Genomic DNA, 12,933 nt, shown 5'->3' on the forward strand with positions numbered 1-12,933 from the left:
CTTACATGACATTCAAATAAATTGGATTTTTACTTATATATGTGCTATGCATCAACATCCATATGACATGCAAGAGTTTATTTGTTTGGCAACTAAATGCATTCAAACCTGTTTTAATGGCAATTTATTACCCTGACAATGCAAAGAAAAAAGGTATATGTACGTTTTTCATCTATATTTGTGGGCCACTTGTGAAAATTGCATATTATGGCCTGCATTATTGGTGTAATGAATATACCATACAAGTGTTTATTTTAGTATGACACAAAAATAGTGGGTTCTTTTTTCGTTAACAGGCCTATGGGTCTTAATGGTTACCTGAGCATCACACAACAACGAAAACACCTCAATTAGAAGTGATGCATGTTGATCTTTCATCTGAATACGGAAATTGTCATTTTGTTGGATATTCATGATCTAAAATGATAGATCTATTAATTTCTTTTGTTTCTCCATAACAAAGTTATGGTATGGACATGATTTCTTTAACTCTTTTATCAATAAACTTGATCTTTGCCAAATGACCATGATTAATTTGCAAGGTCATAACACACTGATTGGTCATAAGCAAACAATGTGCCAAATATGAGGTTCTGCATTCTCACCATAACAAAGTAAATATTTTTAACATTTTATTTTACTGCTGACTTTGGCTGCTTGATCTAATCCAAGATCATATGACACTGTCTCCTACTAAACTACCAGTAACTTTGACCTTAGCCAAACCACCTTGGTTCAAGATCATGAAACAATAAGTGGTCATCGACAATCTCTGTGTTATGTACAAATGTATGTCTATATTTCACAGGTGTGATACAGAAAATATATCTGGTAATGAGTAAACTTTAAATGTGAACTTTTAATGTTTCTCAAAGTTACGACCCTTGCAGACAAAAAGTAGGATAGAAAGACAAAACAGGGACAGCCAGACAGATACTTTTTATATGCATGTACTAACTATTCCCGATCTTTGTGCGGTCTATAACTTAGCTGGTTTATGAGAAATTCAGGGGTGAAGATGATTTTCAAAGATAAAACACATTTTCCCTACATGTACTTGATTTATATAGCCATACCCTGGGAGCTGAGCCCCTGACCAAAGAACCATGAATTTCACAAAATTCTACTTATTAAACATGCTGTTGCAATGACATAAATGTACACATAGTTTTCTTATGGGAAGTTTCAAGCTTTTACACTCTAATTACTTTACAATTGATTACCACTATCTAAATTAGCATTGGATAAAAAGACATACTGTGGAATATCATTTGATACTCGTCAGAACTTGAGAAATGTTTTTGACTATTTGTCAATGATAGAACACATTCAGCATTCAGTATTTGATTTACTTACCAGTAAGTGGACAAATGAGAAGGAGGATTTGACAGGACACATCTCCCAGCCCTCGTTCTCCAGAAACATTCGCAGCTCCTCCATTCTGTATCTATTAGAAACATTGTAACAGAAAGCATGTGTTATTGATTCTTTCAGAGTGAAATCCATCTTCATAGAAGTACTTGACAAGAGATTTAAATTTTATGTGTTTTATCTGTATTAATCAAGGAAAGAATTTATTAATAATAGCAAAGTATATTTTGGTAAAAATACATTTTTGTACAAGATAAGATAAGTTTTATTCCAATTTTGGGCCCAGAGGGCATAACAGCAAGACAGTTTATAAAGAAGGAAATTTCAAAAAAGAAAGAAAGTTTACAACATTAACTACTGGTTACATAGACTGCAAACTACATGTGGATGTAGCATGTTGGGAAAACGAGTACATACATAATATGAATTGCTAATCATGTGTATACACAAGTAAATGGACAGTATCAGTATTATACCAACATATGAATAATAAGCTATAATGATTTTTGCAGTTTTAAAGCATCACTTCTTTTTCTGAAAGTTTGCACTAAATATTCACTCAATTTGACAAATGGACAATCAGTAAGGAAATGAAATTCATCTTCTACACAATTAAGGATACATCATTCACATATTCTTTTGTTTCTTTCTAAAGAAATCTTCTGGCCAGAATTGGTTTTTGTAAATTCATATCTTCCTCTTTCAATTCGAAGGTCATGTGCACTAATTCGAAATCTACAAAGAGTTTTTCTTAGTTCTAGGGATTCTAAAAATATATAACTTTCCATAGTAAAGTTTTCTTTATACGAAAAATATGTTGTGAGTTTTCCTGATTTCTGACCCTCTTCACGTCTTTTTGACCAGTAAAGTAAAAATTGTTTCCGTACCTGATTCTTCATTTGTTTTTTGAAAAATGAGAATTTGAGATTTTTACAATTGGGTAACAAAATGCCCACTTTTTTCCTAAAATAACTAATGTTTTTGTACCAACAATTTATATTATATGAATTCAGATTGACATTCTCTGTATAAGCACTGTTCACAGGGATGATTCTGGGCAATTCTCAAGTCTATGCCAATATAGTAAAATACTTTGGATTATAGAGCAGAACATAGGATATCTACCCAATTCAGAGATTATTGCAATATTAGTACTTCTTTTACCGGCACCCAGTAGATGTTTACAAAACTTAATATTCAGGTTTTCTACCTCCCAATTTTTAAAGATATCATATAAATCTCTGTCTTTTTCCAGCATGTGTGCTGAAAGTGTTCCCCATATCTCGCAGCCATACAAGGCGATGGGTTTTACCATATGGTCAAAAAGATGCAAAAATGTTTTAATTGGTGGATCGATAGATTTGATGTCTTTATAAAGTTTGAATGAGGCCTTAAGAGCTTTATTGTATAGATCTGATTTTGCTTCCTTGAATGAACCACAGGAGGATAATATTACTCCTAGATATTTATATTTGTTAGTACATTTAATACATATGTTACAGAACACAAAATTTTCTTTGTACATATTATGCATGATCTGCACTAAGTTATATTATAATCCAATAACAATTTATTTCTATAATTTTATTCATTAAATGATTAAGTTTCTGGAATAAATTTTATTAACTGCTAATGATATCACACTGTTTCCTGTACTAAGTTATGCTATTGAAAATTTGTGTGCTACAAACACAATTAGTCTTTTGTAATATAATCAATTCATATCAAGTCCTTAATGGTCCAAAGTTCTGTTCAAAGGTAAAGTGGGTCACAGGTCTATCAGTTGTAACTTCAAAATTGAGTTGTAGGCTGCTGTTAAGTGCAAGCATATGAAAGAATCCTCCATATATTGTACATATATACACCTCTCTCTACCTCCCTCCCCCTGTCTCTCTCTCTCCTCTCTCTACTTCCTCCCCCTCTCTCTCTCCCTCCCTCCCTCTCTCTCTCTCTTAATTCCTTCCCCCCTCTCTCTCCCTCCCTCCCTCTCTCTACCCCCTCCCCCCTCTCTCTCTGTATACAGTGTGACAGTCTAAAGGGAGACAACTCACTCTAATACTTGGTGTTCTAAACACTAATTGGATAAAAATTCAATATCTAGAAAACTGACACATTAGATTGGACCCCATCATAGTGCCTGACAGATGGATAGATGAAAATCTCCCCAAGGAAGCGTAATATATCATGTGCCATAAAACCCGCTGATGGATGAATGGACAGACTGATGGACAGAAACCTGAAAATCAAATGGACTCTTCCTCTGTCCAATTGGAGTATTATGTATAAACTTTAGGAAAAGTTTCTTTTGTAATCTCAAGTTATTGCTTTGCTGTTATCTATTAAGAAATTCCAAGTCCCATAACTTCATAATGACAAAGTTGATAAATTTGAAAATGGAAAAGGACTCTTCTTTAAATTTTAAGACAAATCTTCTCAAGTACTCTCAAATTATTGTGTGCCATGAAAAGTGCTATCAACTTATCAATATTAAAATAAAATGAAATCTTATAACTCTCTAATGACAAAGCCTATGATTCTGAAAAATGAAAGGGGCCTTTTTCTGCCTAATCCAAGTATTATGTATAAAATTTATGAAAATCTTCCTAAGGAAATTGAAGTCATCACATGGCATAGACGGTGCTGACGGATGGACTGATGAACAGAGTGATTACTACAGCGCACCCTCTAAATGGCGGAACCCTAACTATATTTAGAATTTAATAATGACGACGACATTCAAAAGAAATTACAGTATATTGGTGATAGTTACCTGTGGTGATTTTTAAAGTAGTTGAGACTCTGTTGCTTCAGTGAGTCCTGTAGACCCTCTGACTTGCTTCGACAAAATTCTTCTCCGATCTCTATCATCCTAGTAAAAAATCAGAAGAAATTTAATATCAGCAAAAAAATAAGACAACAAACTTTGTCGTACATGGATTCACTTTGATACAAGAGGTTCATGGACCACATAGCTCACCTGAGTCACCTTGGCCCATATTTCAAGATTTTCCCTAAATGTTTGCATGTAAAACTCGATCCCTATTGTGGCCCCAACCTACTCCTTGGGGCCATGATTTTTACAAACTTGAATCTGCACTATGTCAGGAAGATTTCATGTAAATGTAAACTTCTTTGGCCTAATGGTTCTTGAAAAGAAATTTTTAAAAGATTTTTCCTATATATTTATGTAAAATTTTTGATCCCCTATTGTGGCCTCATCCTACCCCCAGGGGTCATGATTTTAACAAACTTGAATCTGCAGTTTGTTAGAAATCTTTCAAGTAAATTTGTACTTTCCTGGCCCAGAGATTTTCATATCTATATAAATAGATAATATTATATACATATGTGTGTATTTTTGACAGTTTTGATCCCCTACTGTCCCCATCCTACCCCTGGGGGTCATGAGTTTAACAAACTTGAATCTGCACTATGTCAGGAAGCCTTCATGAAATTTCAGCTCTTCTGGCCCAGTAGTTCTTCAGAAGATTTTTTTTTAAATGACCCATCCCTATTTTTGTAATTTTCTATGACCTTTCCCTATTTTTGTAATTTTCTCCCCTTTGAAGGGGGCATGGCCCTTCATTTGAATAAACTTGAAAGCCCTTCACCCAAGGATGCTTTTTGTCAAGTTTGGCTCTGGAGAAGAGGTTGAAAATGTAAAAGACAACAGTGGCCTTTGAGAGCAGTTTTATCTCCGTAATTCACACATGGCTTTGCTTGTATCAAGATTCTCTTTGATGGATGGTCCTTCGTTTATATGTCTGAATCAAAGTACGTCTATCTGACCATGCTAACATGCTTTATTCCCCGGGTATGGATACTTTCGCTTTCATGTGCACTGCCATTACAATAAACAAAACTTTTTGGTTAATAGATAGGTCACGGCAGGAATATTCCTCAAAAAGTACAGTCATTGGGAAAACAAAATCTAAAAACCGATTGGAATAAAATTTTCACAATCAAGCACTTAGAATTTGCAGACAATTGATGATTGGAACACCACTATGCCTTTGATTCTAGGGGCATAAAAATCTATTTAATGTAATTATCAATCTATAAATATTTTTACTGATCAGAATCCAAACCTGTTGACTAGATCCAGAACCCGGATGAATTCTTCCAGTTTGAATCCAGACAGATCTGTGCCTAAAACAAACATCTTCACTTTGGACTGAACATCTTGCCAAATTCGACTCAACCCATGTTCCAACTTTTGTTTAATGTAGTGCTTGTTGAAGTCTGCCTGTGCTTTGCCATCTGTCAATCAAAATAAACTGTCTCCATGAAGAACATGTATATATTATTTTAAATATACCATATCATGGGTATCTCCTGCAGTCGTCCATTTTTTAGTGGAATTTGCAGATATGAAAAATTCGCAAAAATTACAATCGTAAAAAATATCGACACTTATAGGTATAAATCGGTGTAATGCAACACAGAAATTGAAAACGCAGAATATAATTTAATATCTTTTGGTGATCGGATCGCATGAAATTCCACCCACAGAAAATATGCATACCCATTATACAGTATATGTATATATACTCCTTTTCACTACAAACATGTCCATTGACTGAGAAAATTCTTACAAACTTTAAGTCAGAATGAATCCAATTTGAATCACCTTCTGTTTCCTCTGAATCTTCTTCATGTTCTTCATGCCAACACATCGTCTTGTGATAGCTCTTCATCACCTCCCATAATGCTTTGCTCAGGTCAATTAAACATGGTGTAAAGCTTTCTTGTGTGACATTCTGCAGAAAACAAACTTTCTTTTAAACACTAAACTACATAAAACAATTACTTGTGCATGCAGACAGACTACTAAACTCCCACACTCTGCAATATAATGCAGTAGCAGACAAAAACCAAATGACGCATTTTGTCAGCCCCCCAGTTCTATGAGTCACTGGTTCTGAGAAATGGTGACCCTGGAATGATTTTGAATTTAAAGGTCTGTGTGAGAGACTCCAAATGCAAAAATAATCAGCATTAACTTTACAGACCAGACATAGTATACATAGCTGTAACCATCACACTACTTTCAGCTGATGTTACCAATGGTTCTTCCTATCTACATAACTGTGTATTCCATAAAAAGAGGCCAGGACTTTATACCTCCTGTACCTTACATAAATCTGTGTACTGTCTTTTGTGGAAGTTGAAATTCGTACTTCCTGTACCTTACATAAATCTGTGTACTGTCTTTTGTGGAAGTTGAAATTCGTACTTCCTGTACCTTACATGTACATAAATCTGTGTGCTGTCTTTTGTGCGAGTTGAAATTCATACTTCCTGTACCTTACATAAATCTGTGTACTGTCTTTTGTGCGAGTTGAAATTCGTACTTCCTGTACCTTACATAAATCTGTGTACTGTCTTTTGTGCGAGTTGAAATTCGTACTTCCTGTACCTTACATAAATCTGTGTACTGTCTTTTGTGCGAGTTGAAATTCGTACTTCCTGTACCTTACATAAATCTGTGTACTGTCGTTTGTGGAAATTTTCTCGCCCTGTTCCGGAGCACAGCTCCACATAACCTAAAACAATCTGGAATGCTGTGTTATGAATGGCACTCGTGAAATGCATATGAAGTTGGTCCATGGCTGTCTGCAAAGAAATAAATATGCAGTATGAATGTGAGGTAGAAAGCATTGCAATTCTTAAGAATGCAATATGTTCGCATCATTTGAGTAAATTAATAAATATAGCTGTCAAACTGTAACAACTATAATAAAACTATAAACTATAAAAATTCTATAATTTCAGGAAACCACCTGACAATACAAAATTCACACCTGAGTTTTTCCTAGAAGTCTATATGCTGTTTGGACTTTTTCATAATGAGCCTCATCAAAATTGCTGCAGGTTTTCGATAATGCCACATCAATTTGTTCCTCTATCATAACAAGGGTGTCCTGTAGTTTAGAGTTCAACTCACTGAAAATAAATCCGTCGGACATTAACGGCAGATGTAGTCAAAGGCAATTCTAGCAGTAATCCAGGGACAGTTGATTCATATAACCACAGAAAACGTATGCTCAAATTGCGATATATATGTAGATACAGTCCATGTATGTCCATGTATTATGGTAGTCTAGGTTCATGCACAGATATTTCTGAATTTTTACACTCTTCTTCAAGAAATATATAACTATATGCATTCTATTCTAGAACTGATGCCCATATTTTCATTCATTTTTTCACTTATAAACAAGTTCCATGGACTTCCAGTGCTTTTCATTGTTGAGTAAAAAATCCAGAACCAAGAAGTCTCCCAGACAGAGGGCTTGAGGAATTCTAACCCCCGATATACCTGCCTATCTGACAATGTTTATGTTTTTACTGACCTTATACAGGTGAAATGTCTGTAGGTGCTAGCTGCCTTCTGACATTCAAGACAAAGTTGGATGGCCCCACAATAATCCTCCTCCTAGAAAATTGTAACATACAATGAACAAGATATCATCAAGATAGCCCTAGAACACAAGTGTAACAGAATGAACAAGTCTACAATGTGACGTACCCAGTACACAATCGCCATTACCCTTCCCTACAATTTATAGCAAGGTGCAAAGTCCACAAATGGAACCTTTATAATGTACAGAATCAAGGCCAAAAAATATTTAATTATTCAATTCAAACTAATATTGTCAAAAATATATGAGGGAGGGCATTTTTTAAACATAAAAACAGACAAGAATTTTTTTTAAAATTCAAAACTCATGACGTTTAAACAGTTCAAAAATAGAGCAAGCATTGGAAAAACCTCCCACAATATGCCATAGCAGAATAACATTGGGTCTTTTCACATCTGTACAGATATTAACACCCGCCATCGTGTTGAAATATTTGGAGCTACATAACCTCACTTACCACTTGCAAAATCTTAAGTGTTTATGCAAATGTTAGGATGACCCAGATCTAGTCAAACATTTTACTGACAGCAGTATCTAAAATGTGATTGGGATTCTGGATTTTTATTTTTTGCATTGTAGGAACGTATGAGAAAAATGTTATTTTATTCATTTAAGGAAAAAAATAGTTAATGTGCATTGTTTAAACAGATGCAGGCTAACCTGAGAACCAAGTAATTAAGTTTTTAGGCCTAACTATGCATGTCCATGTATTACAGTGCCCTCAACTTGTGCAGGGATATTTGTGAATTTTTACACTGGTTTTCAAGAAATATATAAGTGACTGTATGTGAAATTTAACTTTTTCATTTTTCATTTATTGAAACTTCATTATATACATTGTATGTTTGCATTTTGGTATCTCGAACATTGATATCTCAAATTCCATGAATACAACATGAAAGGTCAAGATAACGAACAGTAATCAATCTCATAACTCCTATAGATAAGGAATACAAAATAGAGAGTTGGGCAAACACGGACCACTGGATATACCAGAAGTGGGATCAGATGCCTAGGAGGAGTAAGCATCCCCTGTTGACCGGTCACACCCTTTCTATGTTGAAGCGAGTTGGAAGTCCAATTACATTTTCTTTATGTATTTTAACCTCAATATTTCAAACCCTCAGATATCTTGAATTTTTTCCTTGGCCACACAGAGTTTAAGATAACGAGGTTTGACAGTACATATACTATACTTTACCTCCATCAGTTCTCGTAGTCTCACATCCGTTCTTTGCTGCAATGAAAAGTTTTTAAAATCTACATGTATATTGATGTAACAGTTATTGATGTTTTCAAATTCCAATTTAAATTTGTGAAACATTTCATACTCCAATGGAACGCACCAGTGTTTTGATGGTCCTTAGGGACTTTAGCAGGCTGACCAGTTGTTGCCGCTTTCTGTAACTGGCTAACATGTTCAGACTGGCTGCGGTGAAGGTATTCCTGGCAACTGATAGCTGGCTGATAATGAAATATATAAATTCTGTAAAAATACAAATGCTCAAATCATAGGAAAAGTGTAATTGCGGTTATAAAGGGCTATGGCAATCGGGTGAGAACTATCTCATCAGTTTTAATATTGGTTGATAAATATTGGATAAATTTAAAATCAACCCCATCTTTTATTACATAATGTCAAATCATACAGGCAAGCAGAATTACACTTGTTTTGAAACTAGATGACAATTTCTAATACCTTCCACAAAGCTTACAAATTGACTCCTCTGAATGACCTCAGTTCAAAGTCTGCAAATTTGAAATACTTGCAAATGAAAGTTATTGCTCAGAAGATACTATATAGTCCCTATCTCACTGACATTGATGAAGACCTTGACACATTTTGAGATCATAAGCAGATTTTGTGGTAAGTTTGATACAAGAAGGAAAAGACCTTAAAGCTATACGACCTGTCATTTTGGTGTTGAAAATTGTGATTTACTACATGTATTTCAATGACAGGAAAAATAAGGTTTATAAACTTTTGCTATCAATATTTGTGTTAACCTATCCAGAGGCTCTGAATGAGGCAAAATTACATTAATGTTTCCCGTACAAAAAAACACACATGAAGAGATAGACCCTGCATTGGCATGCATCCCGAGATATACACTAATTAATACACCAATTGAGGAGGAAACACACTTATCATAGGCTGTCCTTACGCTTGCATCTACAGATGTACACACAGACAAATGGATAGACACATGAACTTGGTCATTCCATTATAACCCCATACCATGTCATTGCAGGGGGTAGAAGTGAAAGGAAAGCCATCACAAACACACCTTCTTCCGTTTGCACAGATAACACTCGCGTATTGCAGAGTCTTCTGAAGGTCCATCACTCTTTGAAGTTCCTGAGCGTAAGCAGGGTGGTTCTGCAAAACCAGGTCTGACACTTTCTTAGATACCTACAGGAAATGATCAACAGAAGTTAACGATAACGTCTTTCCCATCAAGAATTTCTAAATATGAATTCAGTTAAAAATATCTCGAGTCTTACAACTTGTAGTTGTTTTCGAAGTCGTATTCTGTCTAAATCAATGTCGCCCAAATCCAGGACTTCTGGTTGTTTCTGAAAATACAACGTATTTTGCACATTTGTACCTTCTGACAATAAAGAGCAGATGACACCATACAGTACATAATGTTTTAGATTAGTACATACCCTTTATAATGTAGATGACAGTGTATTCATCAACTCAGAAGTACAAGTATTTTACATGTTTTCTTTCAGTATAAGAAAAAAATTATCAACTTACCCTCAGTTCAAAATGGCTGGTGTCTATACCTTCTGTGTTGTAGTAAATTTTCTCAATGCTGTCCAATATCTCTTGTTCTTCATGAGGATTACTTGGCTTTACTTGCTGAAAATCAGAATATTTGATATAACAAATGGTTACATTCTAAATATTTCTAAAATGAAATATCTTTTCTTTGACTAATCAATTCAACTGCATGTTAAGATTCAACTAGCATTGAAAACGTTTTTTTTTTTGTTTTTTTTATTTATTGACGTCTTGAATATTGGACTACTGTCTGAGCTCCCTTTGTTAAGTCAATCAATGGTTCTTTCTAACTTTTATCATATTTCTAAATTCATTAGTAATTACTGGAACATAAGTTCAACTATAGAAGAAATACCATCCTCTTCTAGGGTTATCAGACCCTTTTAGAATTTTTAGTTCTGCTCTAATTTATTGATTATACAAACTTTGCCTAGCTTTCCCAAAGAAATCAATCAATCAATAATCTTGTGTTTGATTTTGAAATGATTTACAATCTTTAAAACAAAATTCAAAGTTGGATATTGAACCTACTTTGATTTAGCATTCAAAGGCATTTATAAATAAATATATTTCCCTCTTAATAAATGTTTCTAAAATTAATCAACCAAACTATTAAATTAAATCTATTAAATATATGTTATGATCGATAGGTGATTCCCAACACTAAAAAATATGTATAATAAATAACAATAACCCAGGGGATCTTAAAGCTACGCAGTACCCCAACCCCAAATTCAAAAAGTAATCAAATATATAGGGCAAAATTTATAACTATAGGCTTCAAAGCAAATATGTACAGCAACCCTAAAACAAAAGCTAGAAACTGTGTAAAATGTCTGTACCTTGTATTTCGTAACAACAGGTCCCCCAGAGAAGGAATCATGGTTAATGACCTCCTCTGTGGAAGATGCTACCGAATCCTGAAATCAAAGATGACATACTTCTGTACTAATGTTCAAGTTTTCTTTAAAAAACATAGAACTCATGACTTGCATTTACATGAAGCATAAGAAAAACAAAGAGCCTATGAGCCTAATCGCTCACCTGAACAGTTGTATTTTTCCTACATAAAAGATTAAAACTTGATGTGGAAGTTTTGAGACCCGTCCATGTTAGTTTCCTTTAGAGAACTCTTGTACACAGTAAGGGCGAAACAATTCGTTTAAATGTGGGAATGAGACAACTTCTCATCACTACACAATTGAATGTATATGGTAAGATTCTCACTCACAGTTTCATCACCTGAATTTGATTAATACACCAACCAAGTAAGTAATAAATATACAGGGAGTAAATAAACTCATGAAATTCTTATTATATCAAATTATTTCCCTGTTCATTCATACCATATCTATAATATTATTGTTTTTATGTTCTCATTTTAGTAAAACATTTCTTTCATGCATTTCCAACATTAACATCTTTATAAATAAGCTGTTTTTCACAGTTATATAATTTTCCTCACTGACTGTAGGTGCGCTTTGTCCTACTCACACATTCAGAATAGCACTAAATGCACCTTCCTACACAGAAAACCTCTCATCTCGAAACTTGTGTATTATGGTTCCACCCCAGACCTAATCTCAGCGAGATTCGTCGAGGCTGGATATTTGGACTGACGCCTCTTCCGAATCTCAGACCAGTGTCACATAAAGTGATTCGGGAAATCTTGCTTGAACTTCGGCCGCTTGTTGCGATTAAAATGGGTTAAATTGAATTTCTTGTCCGCTTCAACTTTTCGTCTCAGACATCCTATTAACTCTCTATCACAATGAAACATGCATTTCTTACCTTTACAAGGTGTAAATCCCACAGTAATTCAAGTTGGCTATTTTCGAAGCCATTGCAAACGGCCACCATTTCATATTTTACCTTCTCAACAGTGAAGAGTTCCGATATACTTCTTCATGACATTTTGTACTATGATTGAAAATACAGAACTTACTGGTTGACAATTACTTTGTACAAAGCATTTAAGCATACAAATTAAAAGCAATAAAAGGAGAACTGTGTAATATTTAATCAATCTATTTGAAGGCATCCTAAACTATCGGAACTCTTCAGTGTTGAGAAGGTAAAATATGAAATGGTGGCCGTTTGCAATGGCTTCGAAAATAGCCAACTTGAATTACTGTGGGATTTACACCTTGTAAAGGTAAGAAATGCATGGTTCATTGTGATAGAGAGTTAATAGGATGTCTGAGACGAAAAGTTGAAGCGGACAAGAAATTCAATTTAACCCATTTTAATCGCTACAAGCGGCCGAAGTTCAAGCAAGATTTCCCGAATCACTTTATGTGACACTGGTCTGAGATTCGGAAGAGGCGTCAGTCCAAATATCCAGCC

At 34.5% G+C, this 12,933-nt stretch overlaps 1 protein-coding gene across 4 annotated transcripts in view; it reads right to left on the reverse strand.

Moving 5' to 3' along the window:
• LOC125683052 (syndetin-like) overlaps window positions 1–12,933 on the reverse strand; it is a 39,395-nt gene that overhangs the window by 25,663 nt on the left and 799 nt on the right. For 2 of the 4 annotated variants that reach the window (XM_048923763.2, XM_048923762.2), the window contains exons 2-15: window positions 11,430–11,507; window positions 10,561–10,665; window positions 10,302–10,373; window positions 10,085–10,209; window positions 9,143–9,260; window positions 8,998–9,033; window positions 7,728–7,810; window positions 7,176–7,317; window positions 6,847–6,987; window positions 6,002–6,131; window positions 5,460–5,631; window positions 4,142–4,240; window positions 1,357–1,447; window positions 109–132 (exon numbers count right to left, since the gene is read on the reverse strand). In XM_048923763.2, the coding sequence (XP_048779720.2) occupies window positions 109–132; window positions 1,357–1,447; window positions 4,142–4,240; window positions 5,460–5,631; window positions 6,002–6,131; window positions 6,847–6,987; window positions 7,176–7,317; window positions 7,728–7,810; window positions 8,998–9,033; window positions 9,143–9,260; window positions 10,085–10,209; window positions 10,302–10,373; window positions 10,561–10,665; window positions 11,430–11,507 (1,416 nt within the window). The remainder of the gene's footprint in view (window positions 1–108; window positions 133–1,356; window positions 1,448–4,141; window positions 4,241–5,459; window positions 5,632–6,001; window positions 6,132–6,846; window positions 6,988–7,175; window positions 7,318–7,727; window positions 7,811–8,997; window positions 9,034–9,142; window positions 9,261–10,084; window positions 10,210–10,301; window positions 10,374–10,560; window positions 10,666–11,429; window positions 11,508–12,933) is intronic. The other 2 variants (XM_056142442.1, XM_048923764.2) reach the window with 1 other exon arrangement.

The sequence above is a fragment of the Ostrea edulis genome, chromosome 6 (genome assembly GCF_947568905.1).
Source record: "Ostrea edulis chromosome 6, xbOstEdul1.1, whole genome shotgun sequence".
NCBI classification, from domain to species: domain Eukaryota; kingdom Metazoa; phylum Mollusca; class Bivalvia; order Ostreida; family Ostreidae; genus Ostrea; species Ostrea edulis.